The sequence below is a fragment of the Trachinotus anak genome, unplaced genomic scaffold, assembly GCF_046630095.1.
Source record: "Trachinotus anak isolate AG129_WGS33_773 ecotype Australia unplaced genomic scaffold, CSIRO_AGI_Tana_v1 ptg000032l, whole genome shotgun sequence".
NCBI lineage: Eukaryota > Metazoa > Chordata > Actinopteri > Carangiformes > Carangidae > Trachinotus > Trachinotus anak.
Window position 1 is genome coordinate 28645822 of NW_027273883.1, and position 20083 is coordinate 28665904.

At 39.7% G+C, this 20083-nt stretch overlaps 3 protein-coding genes and 1 long non-coding RNA gene across 14 annotated transcripts in view; 3 read left to right on the plus strand and 1 right to left on the minus strand.

Moving 5' to 3' along the window:
• Nucleotides 1-225: 225 nt before the first annotated feature.
• Nucleotides 226-7355, minus strand: LOC139613727 (uncharacterized). Of its 9 annotated transcripts, none has more exons than XM_071470564.1 (11): nt 6639-6779; nt 6505-6566; nt 5359-5804; nt 4798-4844; nt 3379-3447; nt 3156-3283; nt 2752-2888; nt 2372-2476; nt 2124-2277; nt 1559-1619; nt 226-1465 (listed from the first exon to the last, which is right to left on the minus strand). In XM_071470564.1, exons 3-8 carry the CDS (start codon nt 5373-5375, stop codon nt 2470-2472), a joined length of 405 nt encoding a protein of 134 aa, XP_071326665.1. In that variant the 5' UTR covers nt 5376-5804; nt 6505-6566; nt 6639-6779; the 3' UTR covers nt 226-1465; nt 1559-1619; nt 2124-2277; nt 2372-2469. The 9 variants fall into 9 exon arrangements, with proteins under 9 accessions (XP_071326665.1, XP_071326664.1, XP_071326666.1 ...); XM_071470563.1 differs by having other exon boundaries at nt 2372-2605; XM_071470565.1 differs by having other exon boundaries at nt 2372-2654.
• Nucleotides 7356-7578: 223 nt separating this feature from the next.
• On the plus strand, nt 7579-10959 carry LOC139612859 (uncharacterized). The gene is made up of 8 exons (XM_071468947.1): nt 7579-7863; nt 8653-8754; nt 9195-9335; nt 9457-9629; nt 10100-10236; nt 10581-10674; nt 10773-10913; nt 10948-10959. The coding sequence occupies exons 1-8, from the start codon at nt 7818-7820 to the stop codon at nt 10957-10959; spliced, it is 846 nt and encodes a 281-aa protein (XP_071325048.1). The 5' UTR covers nt 7579-7817.
• A 4-nt stretch (nt 10960-10963) lies between these two features.
• LOC139613730 (uncharacterized) lies at nt 10964-12496 on the plus strand. The gene is made up of 3 exons (XR_011686814.1): nt 10964-11105; nt 11197-11341; nt 12099-12496. It is a non-coding gene; the product is annotated as an uncharacterized lncRNA (long non-coding RNA).
• A 4800-nt stretch (nt 12497-17296) lies between these two features.
• hace1 (HECT domain and ankyrin repeat containing E3 ubiquitin protein ligase 1) overlaps nt 17297-20083 on the plus strand; it is a 63708-nt gene continuing 60921 nt past the window's right edge. The window contains exon 1 of one of the 3 annotated variants that reach the window (XM_071468528.1): nt 17297-17803. In XM_071468528.1, the coding sequence (XP_071324629.1) occupies nt 17713-17803 (91 nt within the window). In that variant the 5' untranslated portion in view covers nt 17297-17712. The remainder of the gene's footprint in view (nt 17804-20083) is intronic. The other 2 variants (XM_071468526.1, XM_071468527.1) reach the window with 2 other exon arrangements.

Here is a 20083-nt window from a genome sequence, read left to right on the forward strand (position 1 = left end):
CAAGTTGGTGTTCAACGTTCACCCATTAGAGACACTCATGGAGTTAACTGGTCAACACTGCACCAGTAATCAGGTAACACTTGGTGGTGTTAAATGTACACTTAAGTAGTGTTTACTTTGCTACTGACACAGGGTATATGGTACACAGGGATTAACAATAGCAGATATAATGTATAATCTGTTATTGTCAGTCTACCAATGTGCAATAATCACTCTTAAAAGTACTGCAATGAAAAATATTTTATTTTTCCTTTAACATGGGCTTCAAATGAATTTTGAAAGAAAATGACACTTAAACAACCCTGTATAGTGACCTTGTACAATAGTGCCCAAAACATGAGGTAGCTCTGTAGTTTGCCCTATACAATGCAGCTGTCTGGCACAATATACAAAAATGAGTCTGAACCATAAGACATTTGGACATCAAAGGGCTTAAAGTGTCTCAAATCATGAGGTGTAACAACTGAAACATTATGCATGTTGTCAACAACACGAAAAGCATGAAAATGCAAATACAAATGCAAATACAAATATAGTCTCCATTTCTGATACCAAAAAAAAGACTTAATTTCTCAGAAAAATGCAAATAATCTTCATGAACACTGGCATATCATTAACAACATCAGTGCAAACAACAAGACCGGTGTGATATTCAACACCATTATGTTTAACCCAAGTTGTCTCATGTATGTCACTTGACAGAGCAATCTGAAAATGCTCTGAAATCAAATTACCATTTTCAACATCAGTCAGTATTTTCGATTTGACAGGCCCAGACTCAATACCCTTGGCAGACAATGATTCCCAATGATAGGCAACAGCTATTTGGTGTTTCTTTGCAAGGGACTTGGTTATGTTCTTGAAGTTTTTTATGCTGGACTTAAAGAATTTGTGTTTTGCCTCATACCTCATACTCCAAACATGTACTAAAGGACCAATTTGGCGTATACATTCAGGATAATGGATCATGAAGTGGTGTTTTGGGATCAACTTATTTTGAGGATACAAATTGGTGAATAATCTATGGTGCTCTTGAATAAGATGTTTTAAAAATACAGCCTATGCAAATAAAATGCTGCATAATTGTGCTAGGTGCATCATCCAATGATGTACACATATACATTGTATAAGAACTTGGCTCTTAGCTCCTGTTCATGAACTTGGCTCTCAATTCCTTCACCTTTGGACTTTCTTTAGTCGTGTCAACATCCACACCATAGACTGTTGTCTGGAGGAATGTGTACATGTTGTTAAGAGCAGCATTATAACTTACTCTGAAAACGAAGTGCACCTTAAAGAGTTCGCCAACAGCTGCTAATGATGTGGTTCCCTGGCAGGGGATGAGCTTCTTGTCTATCACAATGTAGTAAGTGCTGATGGCCTGCTTGCAGGTTCCAGATGCAAGAAGATATGGCTGGTAATGTCCCTCTTGGTTCTCAATGTGTTCGTCTAGGTTCCTACATGACTGTGGGGGAAATAATTAAGTTACATTGTAATCCTGTCTTTTTGCCTGTGGCACATTTCCCAATTAAATTGCATACTGTAGCCTGATACATACCTTGTGAAACACAACTAGATGGTCCATGGCCTGAGCTGCTCTGTGTTTTCTTTTTAGTAGGCTGAGGTGGTAGGATATGCAGGAGCAAAAAAAAAAAAAAAGTCCTGGAGTTTTATTTCGATCGCAAGTTTCTTTCCTTTTTTTAACCTTAACTCCCAGGCCATTTAACCAACTGCCCCTGACCATCTCAGGGTTTCTGAGCCCAAAGGACCAGGAATCTGTTAAAGGGATAGTTCAGATTATTTGAAATGAGGTTGTATGACTTAGTTGACTTGGGGAGTCAGTGTATTAACTACAGTAGATGGAAGTTGGCACACCCCTACTATTGAGAAGCAGAGATGAGTAACAGCATGGAAGCAATGAACTGCTATGGACAGAGTCAGCAGCAAAAATGATTCTGTGCTGGTACTCCTCTGCTTCTCAAAGCTGGGGCTGCATCAACCCCTATTTACTGTATCAATAAATACCTAATACAACCCCACATCAAATAATCTGAACTATCCCTTTAAGTACTGCGTATGACACAATTCATTGAAATCGTTTCATTTAGCCTTTAATAGAATACCTGGGCGATCATCATTGTGCCGATTCCTGGCAGACCTCAGCAAACTCTGGAGCACTGGCGTGGTGATCACCTCGCTTTTATAGAGCGTATGCCATTTCTCAAGAAGTTTGGCAGATGTTTCTGGTCCAAAGAGGAGACTGAAATCTTGATGTATCTACAGCAACAGAGAAATGAAAGAACATTTTTGGTTAAATTTACATTTCTAAGCTAAGCTTATAGCTATGAATTGAAAACATGCCAATAATTACCAGCCCTTTCGTGTCCAGGAGCCTTGGAAACACTGAGAGTACAGTGTGTGATTCATCAGGATTGTGGATGAGGCGCTGTCTATACTCAAAGGTCTCCTTCATTTTCTGCAGGATGATTTTTCCATCACTTGTGTGGTTCATCAAAGATAAGACTTCTTTACAATGTTCGTCGTCCAACTGACCACCAATCTGAGGCACCTCTCTCTCCTGTCTTGGACCACTTCCTCTTGTTGTCTGCATTTTAGGTTGCTTAGGTTTGTTTAGCCCCAAACCATTTACTTATCTAAAGTTTAATAATCATTGAGTATGTGAATTGATGTAAAAATGAAAACAAAACAACAGGAGGTTAAATAGCTGTGAAATGCCTAAACCTAACTTACCCTTCTGTCTCAACCATGTGTGCTGCAAGAATGTTAACCATCTGCCTTCTTCTACTGTCACACAGCATCCCAGTTTCTTCATATTCTTCAAGCACTGTTGTCCCTCCTGGTTTTGTCTGCAGGATTTGCTTTATCAGCTAAACAGATTGTAACAACACTGAATAACGGAATGAAATGGTACAATGTATACTTCTAACGAGGTCATTGACCTCGGTGATAGTGAAAATTTAGATATGATTTAAATCAAACATCAGTGGATGAACTCACATCTCTGAGGGACAACAGGACATTTCTTAGATATCCATTCTATGCTTATTTAAATGATAAATACCTGTCTTTTAATAGTCTAAATAACAAACATAACTTTTACTACACTTAGTGTTCTGTGGTGGACCAAAATATACTTTTTCAAACTGAAGCTGGTGGGTGTGCAGACGTTCTCTTTCTGCCTGACAGATCTGGAACTTAAAATACTGCTCCTCACACTTCTTATGATGACTGCTGTATGTTTGTAGCCTGTTAAACAAACGCACTGAAAAGCACAGAATGATCCCGTTATGTCAGCTTCCATGTTAGAGCATACATTCTTAAGCTTTACTGAATAGTAATTAAATATAACAGGTGTACCTGTATATACTTTGCCAATGATTCTTGCCTGTGTGATTTTACTAAACAGGAGTCCAGCAGTCTTATGCACTGTACATCAGAAAATTAGTCAATGCCCAGTAATAGTAACAACATTTACAGCTCAATTAAATTAACTGTTCAAAACCTATTTTGAAACAACATTATTAATCTTCTTTAAACTTCCTAACATTTCTCATAATGAAACTGAATAATGTAACAGTAATGTAATCGCCACGGATGGCTGCCTCGGTGTGTTGGTGCGCACTTTGCCTTATTTTCTTTATAAATTCAGTTTCTGCCTTGGTTTCCGGAGCTCTTTCACCAGAGAAGAGCTCATTAACATCTGAGAAACAATTCCAGAAGATTTTTTCCACCTTTCTCGACTCTCCTGTGGAGTTGTTGGACATTTTGGTCGGAGGTGCGCTGACCGTTGCTCTCGCGGTGGGGCGCCGGAAGAGAGGAGGGCGTGCCGGTGCGCTTGCGCGTCTCCGCCGGCGCGGGCTTCGCGCACCGCTCCCGGGTGTCTCTGTCCGGGGTGCGTTCACTGCCCGGCGGGCTGGATGGACTTCAGCTGCTGGTGCAGAAGAACAGAGACTTTTCTTCATGTTCCATTCTGTGCTTCGCGGAGACGTGGCTGTGTGGATCGGTTCCGGACTCTGCGCTGGAGCTGGCCGGCTTCCGGCTCTTCGGGGCGGATCGCGACACAGAGCTGTCCGGCAAAACGAAAGTTGGAGGAATCTGTTTTTATGCTAACAGTGGCTGGTGCAAAGACGTGACAGTGATCCTGCAGCACTGTTCTCCTGACCTGGAGACTTTCATCATAAACTGCAGGCCCTTCTACTCCCCCCGTGAGTTCACCTCATTCATCCTGGTCGGTGTTTACATCCCACCACAGGCCACAGCAGATACTGTGTGTGGAGCGGACCAACCCGGACTCCGTAGTTATTGTCCTTGGTGACTTTAACAAAGGTGACCTCAGTCATGAACTGCCCAAATACAGACAGTTTGTTAATTGCCCGACCAGAGAGGGGAACACTCTGGACCACTGTTACACCACAATCAGTGGTGCTTATCACGCCGTCCCCCGGGCTGCACTGGGCCACTCTGACCATGTCATGGTCCACCTGATTCCCACATACAGGCAGAAACTAAAACTGTGTAAACCTGTTGTTTACAAGAACCTCCAATCACCAAAACAAATTCCTTGTATGTGGAAACATACTTGGCAATAAAACTGATTCTGATATCTCTGAACAGCATTACCAGTGTTGGCAGAATACAGGACTCCTTCACAACTGAATCATAATCTTAAGAGACCTTATCATAGACATTTTTGAATACATTAATATATAACTTTATATGGCTACGTTTGCATTATGACACCTTAAAAAGGCAACTATTCAGTCTAACTTTACTCACCCAAAGGCTGAGATGTTGACTGAAGACCCTCCAGATCGTGATAATTACTATAAATTAAGAGACAAAGTCAAATGAATTTAGACATTTCGAGGAGGTGCAGTTGAAAGCTAATAATAAGCATTTGTGTGGCCATATTTAAAACGCTACAGCAAGTACAGACTAATAAAAGTTCATGCTTATTCTATTACAACTATCACGTGCTTAACGGCAATGTTGATGAAAAGATAGCGCACGCTTTTTGAAACACCCGGGGCACGACCGGGACAGTTGAAAACAGTTATAATTACTATCTACTTAACCCAAACTGCTCAAAGCTACATTTTAGAAAGGAGTTTAGTTTAACGTTAGCCCATGATGTCTTAAAAAGAAATTAAATGAACCCTATCGGCCTGCAAGTCTAGGCATGTCTACTTAACGTTACCAGCAAAAAACTGCGACGAAAACATGTTAGAAATGCCAATAAAGTTTAATGTGTCTCCAAATTTCGAAACGAGTCAGCATAAACACATTTTAATAAAAGTAGCAATGACACGACGACTAATTTGTTACATTTCTACTCACCAGTCTGTCCTTCTCATGCTCCATGTGTGGCAGCGCGAGGAAGTGGATTAGTTAGTTTAAATGTTAGAGTAGTGTTAATTAAATAATGGTTGCCAGACAACGCCACCCTGGGAATTTCACCCAGGGACTTAAGTGAACTAACTCACGAGGCACTCAGGTCTGCTAACAAAGCGAGGCAGAGACGGCAGTTCAAAAGTACAAAATCTGATTTTATTAGTCACAGTCAATTGGTTTAAAACTCTGGTTTAAATGAAATCATTCACTGGGGAAGTTAAAAAGGGGGCCAATCAGGGCTGAGGCCTACCAGTGACGGATGGGTCAACAAAAAGGGGATACCAGGAACAAAACACGTGCAACAAAATAAGTGAAAACTCAAACCAGTGGAAACACAGCACAAAAGAGGGGCACCACCACTGGACACCAATCCACCACTGTAGGCTCAGCACCTGAAGGGGGGAGAGACCAGAGAGAAACAGTTTAGGAACGGAGAAAAACAATTAACTAATAACAAAAAGAAAAGAAATGAATAAAGAACTTAAATATACAGAATCTATAATAAGACACAATAGCAAACCAATTTGCTTACTCAAACTATACAAGATCACAAATTACAACCCACAATACCCCAAAAGAAATAACCACAAATAAGCTTAGAATCTATCAACTAATCAAATCTAGGGGTTACAAAAGAAAAGAAAAAATTAATAAAGAACATACAACAACCAACAATTAAACAAACACACAAGATGACAGAAAACAAAAGTAAAGTAAATTACCACACTGTGCGCACGCGCGCGCGCACACACACACACACACACACACACACACACACACACACACACACACACACACACACACTTTAAGAAGTGGCTGGATGAACAAAAGCGACAGCGTTGCCGAGCCACAGGTACGCCCCGGCAGCACCACAGACACCCAGCCAACCAAACGGTCAAAGCCAGGCAAGGCGAACAGGGGCCGAGTCGGCCGTGGCGACAGTGGGAGCTCAGGCAAACAGCAAAGTAGTAATAGGCAAGCAGTCAGTCTGCAGGAAGCGGTGTCTGACCGCCAGGAAGCTCCAGCGAGACAAAGCAGCAGTGGTTCAGCGGTAGATTAGCCGGCGCTGAGCCGCTACATGGACATCCTTACCCGGTCAGGCAGTCCCGGCCCACACGGCACGGAGCGGAGGGTCGGCGCTATACACGAGCGACCTGTAAACACACACAGGTCGCTACAGGTGCAACGCCACAGGGGAAGACACGTGAAACAGAAAGTTCACCTACCGGCAGCGAGCGACGTACAGAGCGGTAAGAAGTCGTGAGCAACGGTGAGCAGCATGCAGCCAGCAGCAACACCCAAGCGAGCCTCTAACACAATATAACTAAAATTAGCACTGGATGGGACAACGTGGAGAGAAATGCAGCCGCAGCCAACAGTTCACCTGCTACCAGAGAGGCGGAAGTGACGGACGCCAGGAAGTGACAGACTGCTGTGGCTTTTTTAACCCTCTCTTGCAGTGATGCACGTTCTCTGTCATATAGGCCTGGGATGATTTTTTGGGAGAGTGTTTTCCTGCTTGGAATTGCATACATTGGATTGAGTGCATGAATAAACTTCCTGAATCCTTTATCATCCACAACTGAAAATGGTTGGAGATCAAGTGCAATCATTTTTGCCAGTTCTTCATCAATTGAGTTCTGTCTTGCTGGGAAAACAGACTTCTGCAAAAACTGTCTCATAGAGCTCTGGGTTGTAGGTTTAGGTGGTTGTGGTGGTATACTGCATGATGTTGTAGATACTGCAGCAGCACCAGCAGCAACAGTTGCACGAGACACACTGGCACCTTCATCAATATCACACTCAACTGACTGTGTTTTATCTTCCCATTGCACTGATGGGTGGACAGTTCTCAGGTGCCTGTGCAGGTTGTTTGTGGAGCCGGCTCTATATGATATTCTTTTCTTGCAGACTCTACACTCTGCCTTTGTATTGTCAATAAAAATTTAAATGGTTCCAGATTTTGCTTCTTTTCCTGGTGTCACTCATTTTCTTTACTATACCTTTCTAATGTGTCGATGTTGTCTCTTCTTGTTGCCGCTGGCTCTCTTTCTCTCTCTCCCTCCTGCTCTGTTCATGTGCTACCGCTGCTGCGAGTGTAACTACCGCCCCTCCCCCTCTGCCCCTCCCGTCGTTCACTTCAAAGAGCCGGCTCTAAGAGCCGTTTCATTCGCAACCAACACATCACTGGTAGTTTCGTCCAGAGGGCTACTACACAGCAAAGTTACCGGTGTTATTTTTTCAGTGTTAGTTGAAATCAGCAGCATTCGGTGTTATTTTAACACTTAATTGAGTAAAACTAACACTTTGCGTATTATATCCATCAGAGTGTTAGTGTTGATTTCCGTTGTTAATGAACTTTAACACCTGGAGTGTTAAATTGACCACACCCCTCATTTCTGCTTATGAAGAATTCTCTGGGAGTCTACAGTCGCCATCTTGTCTGCAGCGGTAAGTTTTTTTTGGTTAAATATCACGTTTTATTACAATATTAGCATGTGTAATATCACTATGTGATTTGCATTACATATGAATGACAATATATAGTCTGAAAGTGTCTAACGCAATTTTACACCCTGTTTTGTCAAACTGGCCGACTGCTAGCATGAACTCGGTAAAAGCTAACGTTAATTTTACACACTAATGGCAGAGAGAATATAATGAATGCTGCTTGTTTAAATCTGCTACAGTATTAATAAGCGTGATTTCCGTTCACATATCTTCTATAAATTGACTGTTGGGTGACTTTTGAAGCCTACAACCGACCAGCACATTGAAGCCGACAGGGCAAGCACAGGAGAGGAGAGGGGAGACAAGCGTGTTCGGATTAAAACAGTCGGGGGTAAAAAGGAAAAAAAGCTCCCTGTAACTTTTCCACAGTGAAGTAGTTCATGGATAAATTTTAGGTTTAGTTATAGTTTTCAGGCTCTTTCAGACCAGACACTGTGGGGTCGCTTCTTTTTCGCGGTCATTGCTCGGGTTAGAAACGCTGTCTGCATAGGTGCAGAGTTGTCTGTTACATGTACCTAAAGTAATTCGACTTAATTGTACTTGTAGAAGTTGTAATGCGGTCTGTTTTTACTGACAAGTAGATGTCTACTACATTACATTTAAACAGTATTCGCGCTGTTTTTATTCAATATTCTGTGCGTTCATGTACTCTAGGTACACTGCAGCTGCCTCTGGGTTTTTATATGTGTGATATTATATATTATGTATGCCATTCTTCCCTTTTTGAAGGTGGTGAAATGCTGGTTCCTGTGGAGTATCGAGGAATGAAGAAATGGGTCAGGGTCCCAAAGACCGAGGATGTCTACAATTACGCGGAATTTTTACAAGAAGGTAAATTTACTCAAGAAACATTTTGAGTTATGTGTATTTAAATTGAGTATTAACATTATTTGATACTTTATTCTTTTTCTTCACAAGAAGTCAGATGCAAATATTGTACTTTTTACAACCATTACCATATTTGTTTGTTTTGGTTACTGAACAGATGTAGTTTAACAATACAGAATATAATAAACAAAAAGATTATGTCATGTTAAAATATAATTTTATTGACATAAACTTATTGATCCTTGAGGATAAGGTAACCAGGTATTTAAATCACCTTTATCAGCGTCAGTATAAATGTGGCACTGCAAAATCAGAGTACTTTGTTCACCTTTCTGTGAGTATTATGTTTATTCATGCTTTTAGGGTCTCACTGTTTGTGTGTGTATATATCTTCAATTCATAGTATGTTAAAACTGTTAGTGAAATTATCTTTTCTGTTTTAGTGATGGCAAAATTCAGTCTGCCTGGTTTTACCTCCTTGATCCTGAAGGATTCCGCTGGAGTGGAAGTGGATTCAGACGTATTTGATGAACTTTTGAAGTCATCTCAGGTGTCTTTAAAGGCCTTTACTGAAGAGTGCAAAGGTATGAAATTGTAGCCTTGTATTTCACTCAGAATTAATTTAGTGTAATCATTTATAGCTAGTGTATCTGTTATCAATTTTGTAAAAAGAATTTTATAACACAAGGCTGTGTGTATTTTTAGACAACAGTTTTGAAGAGTCTTCTTCAGATGTCTCATCTTTAGCAGAGTGGTCACCATCACGTGCATCCAAAGGATCATCATCAAGTTCAGACTCAACAATAATACTTGAGTCTACCAAAGCTTGGATAAAACAGCTGATTGTAGGACCCACTGACAGCAACATTGCAAGAGATGTAAGTTATCTTTAAAGGGCATTTTCAGTCACACGTCCACATGCTGCAGTTGGGTGTGTGGATGGTATGAGATGAACTGATCATAGGTAACGTGATTTCACAGACAAACATTGATTATGACTGGAAATGCCCTTTAAACTGGAGTGTAATATGTTTCAATTAAAGCAGCTGATAACAGATATTTTGTATCAATATTCAATATGTTTTGCTTTTTTTGTTATGCTTTTTAATTTAAAATGACATAAAACAAGAGTACATCTCATAATGAAAATATGCAGAGCTAAGCAAAGGGGGCAACTAGCCAGTGAAGAAAGACATGGACATGCCAATATCTGATATTCCTAAATTAGTGACAAGTTTTCACCATGGTTACTTCAGTACTGCAGCTACAGTAGATTTGTCAGCCTGAATATATGTTATCTAATATGAAGATGCTCTGCATGATTTTTTTTATTAAATTTTTGTTTCAGACTGTCAAAGCAGCCCTGTATTCAAAGCCAGGTGGTGACTACATACTCAAAGAATATGAGCGAACAAAAAGCCTTTATGATGGTACAAGAAGAAAGATGGTGAATATGCTTGTGGCAGACATGGTCGAGAGTCATGGGTAAGTGAGTAATTTTTATTTTCACTAATTTTTAGGCTATTACAACTATTCATGTTTGAATGTAATTGATGAGATCAATATCTTAACTGTCATTGTTAACATGGTGAAGTGTGTCGTGTCACATTAAAAGTAACTTTAACCAAAACCAACAATTTTTGATTAATCACTCAAACAGTATTGTATAGTGTGCCTCAAGAAAATTTTTACTTACATTCCTTCATGTAAAATTTTGATTCCAAATGTGCTTGCAATTTGTTATTATAATGCTGTTGATTAGGCATGGCTATATAAATGTTGTCATTTTTGGGTCAAATGTCACTCATGATGCGTTTGTCTCTTTTCAGGAGGATCCCTCCCGTAAATGTACGCATTACATATGCACTTGGCATTACAACTTTGTTCCCAAACCTGAAGGACCCGGACTCAAAGAATGGTTATGTAAGTGTTGATATTAAGATGCAGATCTTTACAGGATCTGTGCTTTTTGAGGTAATAGACAAATTTCTTCTTTCCTTTTGTTTTTTTTAAATCAACAGGAACATTTCTATGATCACCAGAGTGGTTCTGGTTACCTAGCATGGAGGTTGAAAACTGTCCAGCGCAACTCTGAAGAGTTCAAGAAATCCAAGTCCACCTTTCAACATTGCCCTAAGACTCCTCGCAACATGCATTTACATGTCAAGCAGTTGTCAGGCGATGAATGCAAGGAAGCAATGTCTGTAATGAGGCACTCAGCTGACATGAAACTTGTCAAAGACAATATGAAGGCAACATTTCAGTACAGACAGAAGGTGGTTCAAGACCCAGACCCAGCCACAGCCTCCACTGTCCTAGACCTTTTTCCAAGATTCCTGGATACATCAGGCTTGGTAAGACCAACTGAATTGTTGACAACTTCTCAGTTCTTCATTTTGTTTTCTAATGTGTTGTTTTTTTTCAATGTTATGTTTTGTGTTAAAGATTGACCAAGACTTCACAATGCTCTTTGGTGAGGAAGTGTCTGGTAAATTCCAACCAAGGATCATCGCAGAGTGCCAAAAGCTACCTCAAAGTGCGCAGGTGGATGAGCTACTTTCTTCTGCCCTACAGCTAACTGATGATGGTGGTAAGTTTAAATTGGAGACAGCACATTTCACATGCTTTTTCACTGTATTCCCCACATTTCCTGTGATGTCAGTTGACTATACGAGTGTTACAAATCATTTATACTTAATATTACTGCTAACCATTTCCCAAGTCACACTTTATATTTTCTAGCTTATAGGCAGCTGCTGGTTTCCATTTATTTCAGTATCATATGAAAATCAACTTCCAGAGGCTTGAAACTCAATATATAAGTTAACAATGTTCTGACTACATATTCAATTTGAAGGCTTGCCTATTTCAAGAAATTGCCATTTCTCTGGAATTTAATTTTCATACCATACTGAAATAAATGGAAACTGGTGGCTATTTTGGAGGAAAAATGATTGATCCATTGTGATTTAATAAATGTGATTTGCAATAATAGCATGGGACTGTGAGGTGGCTGCCATCCTTTTGCTTCTTCACCTGTTGCCTCCGACATCCAGGGGCAGGAAGTCCTCCAAAGTTAGCACATCAGATGCTGTGGACCACCTGATGAAGTTCATGAAGGCATCTTCTTAGAATTGCATTAAATATTTAACTTTAGGCATGAACCAATATAGGGTTTTCAAGGGTTACTACTTCTTTGTAAAATGGCAAGTGGGCCTAACATGATGCAGATTTTTAGTGCAGTGCTGGCATTCAGCACCAAGTTTTATTCCATATTCTCTCTCTCTCTCCCTCTCTCTCTCTCTCCCTCTCCCTCTCCCTCTCCCTCTCCCTCTCCCTTCCTCAAGGAAACTGGTCCTGCTTAGCCCTTTCTGTTGTGTGTCACAGAAAGAAAGAACAGCATCCAGAATCACTACATCGTCCTGGACCCAAAGGTGATCCCCTGTATGACGCAAACTGGAGTGGCTGCCTTTGATGAGCTCTTAAAGTCACATTTTGCATTTTCTGTGTCCTATGATGAGCCGTTGTTCAACTTCTACACATTCATTCATTCATTTGCAAGGTACACCACAGAAGTTGTTCAGTGCTATTCCGACATTTAAAGTTTCAGCATGGTTTGTACCCAGGAAGGTCTTTGCGTTTGAACTGTGGAGAGCCTGAATGTACATTTGTTTTTTGCACATATTCTGGTTACAAGCGACACTTATCTCGAACCACATGGACATTGTGTTGATTCAGATGTCATCAGCAATTTTGACTTTGAGCCTGTAGCTAATGTTGAAGCCTCTGTTTCACAGCCAGTAAATGAGGATCCTCCCATGACTGTAACTACACACATTCCTATTGAAAAAAGGCAAATACTTGACATGTGCAGCTCTGTTATTGCTCAAGTGCAAGCCTCAGGAGTTCCTGAAAGTACTGTGCAATCTTTAGTTGGTTTAATGGAGGAACTGGTGAATGACATTCATGCTCATGCAAAACAAGCTGTTCTTGAATGTTTGTCATCTGGTGCATCAAGAGAAACCTTAGAGAATGTTGAGGATTGTTTTGATCAGCTTGAAAACCCATTCTCATGTCTTAACACAGAATCTAAAAGGATGAGGCATTTTGAGGAAAAATGGAAAATAGTTGAACCTGTAGAGCATATTCTTGGTGTGCGCTTTGATGTACGCAGAGATAGAACCACAGGCACATACAAACAAGTTCCTGTCAATGATAAGTTCATGTATGTACCCATCATGGGGTCTCTTTCATCTATGTTTAGGAACAGTGAACTCTGTAATAGTTTCAAAAAAGCAAAACCACACCAGGAGGGTTTTTACAGAGAATTAAATGATGGTTCTTACTTTAGGAATCACAATTTATTTTCACAACATGAACATGCTCTTCAGATTCAGCTCTATTATGATGATTTTGAAACTGCCAATCCATTAGGCTCAAAAAGGGAGTGCACAAATTGGGATGCATTTATTTTATTTTGAGGAACCTCCCACCACAGCTTAATTCTGTGTTGATGAACATTCATCTTGTAGCCCTCTTTGACTTAGAGGACTTAAAGAAATATGGATTTGATCCTATTCTCAAGCCTCTTGTTGATGATTTAAAGATTTTAGAGAGTGAAGGAATGCAGATGCCTTTTTCAGACATGCCTTTTAAAGGTTCAGTTTTTCAAGTTACTGTGTGACAGCTTAGCTTTACATGGCCTTTTTGGTTTTGTTGAATCATTTAGTGCAAATTATTGTTGTCGATTTTGTTTGACTGAAAAGACAGAGTTCCAATCTGTTTTTAGTGAAGATCATCCAGGTTTAATTCTGCGTTCGAAAGACCTTCATTCAGCACACTGCAGTGCCATTCAACAAAATCCAGATTTGCCCTCAACATTTGGTGTCAAAAGAACCTGTTTGCTCAATACCCTCCAGCTGTACCATACTTCAGACAACTATGCAGTCGATATAATGCATGATCTACTTGAAGGAGTGGTGCAGTATGAATTAAAGCTTGTGTTTCAGTACATGATAAAAAAAACTCCATATCATTGAGTTCATTGTCAGAGAGAATTATGAGCTATATATAGCAAAGATCGTGTTCTGTCTTGGTGCCTCTTGCGCAATACCCCATTGATGTTTGGAGATGTAGTGTCCACAAATGACAGCTGTTGGGAGTTGCTCCTCCTCTTAATACAAATTGTAAACATTGTTTTTTTCACCTTTTGAACCTATGGTATGACTTGCTATTTGAAACACCTGATTTCTGATCATCACAAGCTTTTTAAAAGTGTCTTTCCAGAGTGAAATTTGATTCCAAAGCACCACCTAATGATTCATTACCCAAGCTTCATCAGGAAAATGCACTCATACACATGTGGTGCATGAGGTTTGAAGGAAAGCACAACTTCTACAAAAAGTCTGTAAAGAACTTTAAAAACATAACTAAAACACTGGTAAAAAGCATCAGAATCAGTTGGCTTTTCATTTTGAAAATTTTTATTTTAAAAGATTACAATTTGGCTCTATTACTGAAGTCTTGGTCAGCAGCTTAGAGGGTAGAGAGGCACTGAATGAAAATTTTGATGTGTTTTGTAATGTTTCCACAACTTCCTGGGTCAAAAACTATGGCACGGAGTATCAGGTTGGGATGTATGTCTGCTCTGGTGTTGAAAATGAGATGCCTTTGTTCAACAGGATTGTCAATATAATTGTTGGAGATGACCGTGCTTATCTTCTAACTTGTAAAGTCTCAACAATGTATTTTGATGATCACTTGAATGCTTATAGCATTGAGGAGGAAACTGATGTTTTCACATTGATCTGTGTAGAGGATCTGGTGTACTACAGACCTTATGATAGGCAGTTTTCATACGACACTGATGAAATGTACATTGTCCCATACTTTTGTTTTGTATAACTCCGTGCAACTGTTTGCAGTCTCTTTATTTGTAGTGTACCTGCCATATCAATATAAAGTATTTTTGTGCGAGTTGTTTTGTATTTTTTGTAATAGATATTTGGGGTAGGTTAATTTTACACCCATTAATGCTACTATGTTTTAACATCAACGGGTGTAACACAACTATAAATCAACACTATCAGTGTTGATTTTATTGTAACACTTACAGGTGTCAAAATAAATCAACACTAATAGTGTTGATTTTCTAACACTGACACCAGTGTAGAGTACTTTTAACACCACAAAGTGTTAACCAGTGTTAATTTTCCACACCACACGGTGTTTAACACTGTGAGAGTGTTTTACACTTTCAAAAGTGTTAATTTAACACTTAAAAGAGTGGACACATATACACACTTTAAAAGTGTTAAAACTAACACTGTCAGAGTTAATTTTAACACGATTTTGCAGTGTAGTCTGTAAAAAAACTGACTAGTTTGGATTTTGCTGCTAATAGCGCAGCACCTGGAAACTAGTTCAACGAAAGTGCAGCTAGTTGCTGAAAATGAGTCACTAGTACGAGTTTTTGGTTAACTAATTGGACAAAATGTCTAACTAGTGCTGACAAACACGAAACTGCTGAAGGAAATTGATGCCTGATATCAAGGATATGGAATAAATGCTCAAATGGCTTTCTATAGAGGCATACTGTGTGCCATTGTTGATGACAACCTGAAATCACACAATAATGGTGGTTTTAGTGAGAACTTTAGCAATAGTACTAGTAATAGTGAAATATTTACTTCCTCTACCTTGGCAAAAGCCTCAATCAGGACAGCTGTGGGTATGTGGGGCAGTTGGTTACCATAGGCTAAACATCAACTGCAGGCATAAAATTTGATTCAATACTCAATGATCTTTCCTACTTCATACCTGGCCTATCTCCTTCTTCAGGCCATGATCTGTTTGAAAATGTTGTATCAGCCATCTTATCATAAAGCAAAAGGAGTTCAGTTATGCAGAGATAAACAGCTGTATAAATCACTTTTTGTTACCTTGGCAGCAATGCTAACAACAAACTTAAGTTATGTAAATCCTGGAAGTGAGAAACTTAAAGTGGACATAAGGTGCAGAACTGGTGTCGTCTAAGAGTACCAGTCTTGATTGGAGAAAAGATTCACAAGCCATTGGACAATGATGTCTGGCAAGTGGTGCTTTCCTTGTTTTTCCCAAGGAGCATGTGAACTCATGTTGAACTGCTGACTGATGTCCCAATTGTCTGACAGATTGAGGCTTTTCTTGAAGAGTATGGCAGAAACATCATGGAGTTCTTAAAAAAACCCCAAAAAACCTGATGATGATGCAAAGGCTGTTCAAAAAAAGGAAAATAAATCAGGTTCAGAGTAATGGTTTATTTATATGTAGTTTTGCTTCTCTTGCATTGTTGTCTTGGTTTTATTTCAATACATTTTTGAAAAGGAATTGCATAATAAGAATTGGATGGATGGACGAATGGATAGGCAACCTGAGAACATAATGGCTGCAGTTGAAAAGTCTTTTTTCTGTTCTTATCTGAGTGAAGTGACCTGGAAGTGACCTAAGCAGCAGCAATGGTAAGAGATGTTCAAATTCCCTAAGTGAGCCTCACTGCTTCTTCATCTCATCTCCTTTAGTATAGGAAACACTGACCTTATTGAAAGAAAAGGAGAAAATGCTGTCCCACAATTCCTTGCTGCAGCAACATTTTAAGCAATGCAATACTATAGTTTCACCACGGCAGACCCATACCATAAAGGTAAAGATAAAAAATACTTTTTTGATGACAATAGAGAAATTTAAATTGTCCAGTGGCATATTTGTGTATTTACAATGAAGAAACAAACAATAGAGCATCTGTGTCATGTTTGTGACATGATCTAAGACTTGTGAAAAAGAACAGACACACTGAATTTCTAGTAAACAATATCATCATCATAACAATATACTACACACATAAATGTTGGTTCACTAAAATTCCCTTCCATTTTCTCTGCTTAACAAATGTAGGCTATAAAAGTGTCAAAAGTGCCCACGACAGGATATAGTTATGTCTGAATATAATATTATGACCCCTTGCTCAGTTTCTTTTCTTTTTTTTTTTTATTACTATTTTAATGGCTCAACTTTCTCTTGTGTGTATTCCTTTCATATTGTCTTATTTCAACATTTCGATGCTGTTTGCTTAGTTTTTGATGTTAGGAAAGGAGTATGTGTTATAAATAAAGTAAAAAAAAACAAACAAACAAAAAAACCTTAGTGTAAGTGCAGCCTTTCTCTCCGCACCGCGGAACATACAGTATATGGTTTGTCCCTGAGTTCCCTTTCACAAATTTTCCTTGATCTCATGACGTTTTCAGTCGGGGAGTGTTTGGGTTGTAGTGTTTGGATACTGTAGTGTCTAGTTTTGCAAAGGAAGTGTCCCCTAATGAAATGCTCTGATTAAACTTCCTGCAAGAAGAACCCTTCTTATCGTAACAGGGACAGGGCGTTTTTCATTTAGCTTTAAAGAGACATGAAAAGAACAACAAAGTAGTCCATTAATAGTCTTTATTAATTGACAACTTTGTTGTTCTTTTTACAGCTTTGTTGTAATAGTATTTGAATTACAGGCATGTGAGTGTAACCAGTGCGGTTTTAATGGATTAGGGCGGTTGTTGATGAAACCAGTGTGACCGAGGTAAAAGGCTTTTTGAGAAAGCGCTCTAGCTTCCTTTCTTTTCGGTCACATCTTTAAAGTTGGTTTGCAGTCCACCAATACGCACAAAGAAGAAGAAGAAGAACTACATCACCCACACTTCATAGGGTGTGAACGTCATCATAACAGGAAGTCGTAACGATCGTTGTAGGTGAATGAGCAGAGCAGTGTGGCAGTAAAAAAACATTAGTGTATTGTAAATCACTGTTCGTGAGAGAGGGAGTTCCCCTTCTGCCGGCGCCAATGGACGACGCCCAGGAACAACACAACCATATTAAGAACAAATAAACCCGACGGGTGAGCCTTTGTTCCCTAGGTTCATCGCCGTGGATCATTCACCTATGATGGAACGGGCGATGGAGCAGCTCAACGTACAGCTCAACCGGCTGACCCGTTCCCTCCGCCGGGCCAGGACAGTGGAACTCCCGGAAGGTAACGAAACAGTTTTAGAGTCTTTACGCTATAAAACCGCGAGCTGGCAGCCTAAAAATAGTCTTCGCGTGCTGTTACAGACATAGCACACTGCATCGGCCTCTTTCAGCCACACAGCGATTTTATTCTACAGACTAGTACAGTCGTGTCTGTTAAATTAGTTATAATACACCTTGTTTTTATTAAGTATGTGACTGTCAGCTTTGACAGCCTAACATACAGGTGTTTCAATGGTTTCTTATTGAGGCTGACATTACTGTAGGAACTGGGGCTCTATTTTTTAAATGATTATAAATGTGTCAATGGAATTCTAAAACTGGACTGCTGATAAGAAAGGGGATTCCTAAACAATGTCTTGTAGGTGTTTGCTAATATTTTAGTCTGAAATGTGACAAGCTCATGTCTTTTAGTGTAATCTTATAATGACTCATTGGATACCAGGAACTGGAGATATCTGGTGTGTAGGAACAAATGTGCCACTGAATGGATGAAAGATGTATATAAACATACGCATATCCATGTTAATCTGTGTAATATTAGTTTGGAAACTACATAACATAAAAAGGGTTGCTATGAATATTCCTCTTTGAATTTAATACAGTTGTGGTCAGTTTGTTTAGGTTAATTTAAAAAAGGAGGAGTAATGACAAAATAGAACTCAGAACATCCTTTTTGATCACTCGCCTCCTCTTGTTGCTTTACAAATGCATAAGTCAACCCTGTGATAATTGAACCCCTCCAATACTGTGATATACCCCTTTTTCTTCACTGTGTTATGTCTAACGACAAACTGCAGCAACAAACTTATCTACAATCACACATAATCTCCAGAGTTATTTTCTTAGACCTTAACAACACAGCCATTACACACAGAGGATACAGAACTTCAAAATGGAGTTGGTTATTAGTGGGTGAGGGTCATGAGTGTACATATGTGTCCACATGTACTGTATATTGTTTGTAGTCTTTTTACAGCACAATTTTGTCTTGTCATAGTAGGAGAGCGGTGTTACTCATAACATTAACAATGGCTCTGTTCTATTTAAGTGTCTCAGTAAGCCATGATGATAGTGTGACAGTGACCCCACAACACCAGGACCCTGAAACTGAAGCATCTACATGGAATAGAGTCATTATTTATTTTATAACTAACACCTGTGCTTGTAACATGAAAAAAATGTGTGCTGTAAGAAAAGCCTGTTGTGTGTATCTGTGTGCATTCCATGTGAGACATGTACAATTTCAGGGACTTTCCCTCGCTTGGAAACATAAATTAATGTAGCACCCCCAATTTTTCTACAAAAATTTCTGCTGTGGAGCACAGCATACTAAATATAAACACTGTATACCAGACAACATGGAATGACTGTGTTGTTTTGAGGAAATCCATTTGAAGTGACTCAACTGCTCACTAAAGGCTTTATTGGAGCTGTGGTCCACTGCCAAACATATCTTATTATGTAGCACTATGCAAAATTTGCAAGAATTTGGATTCAAAAATAAACATCTCTTTGAAAAAACACACCATTTTGGGAACAGTCACTAATATGCTGTTACACTTGCTGTTTCTCAATACAGAGTACGCCAAGTTCAGACTTGGTGGTTCGAACTTCACAAGTTCATCTCATAAGTCCAGACTCTGGAGAACGGCAGGGGTATTTGCAATTGAAAAAGTAGCATTCTTCCAAATATCAGCAGCTCAGCTCAGCACAGGTTACACTTCAACAAACCTGTACCTGACAGTACATGACAAAGTAATCTAAACTGAAATCTCCACAAACAGAGAGAAAAATGGAACACTGCAGATGTCAGAGCTGCCAGTAAATTGCCAAAGGGCTGCAGAGATAACATTTTTCTACCACGGCTATGGTGCACACTGACTGGCCAGTGACCGTAGACGCTGGGCAGCGGGCTGCTGATATCAGAATCAGAATCAGAATCAGTTTTATTGCCAAGTATGTTTTCACATACAAGGAATTTTTTCTGGTGATTGGTGCAATTGATCAGCAACAGTGGGGCTCTCTAGCCTTGTTGATGAGGCTAATAGCAGATGGGAAGAAGCTATTTTTGTGGCGAGAGGTTTTGGTCCTGAAGGACCGCAGCCTCCTGCCAGAGGGGAGTGTCTCAAAGAGTTTGTGTCCAGGGTGGGAGGAGTCAGCTACAATCTTCCCTGCACAGATTGCAGCCAATCACCTTCTCAGCAGAGTGGATGATACGCTGCAGTCTGTTATTGTCCCTCTCCGTGGCAGCAGCGTACCAGATGGTGATGGAGGAGGTGAG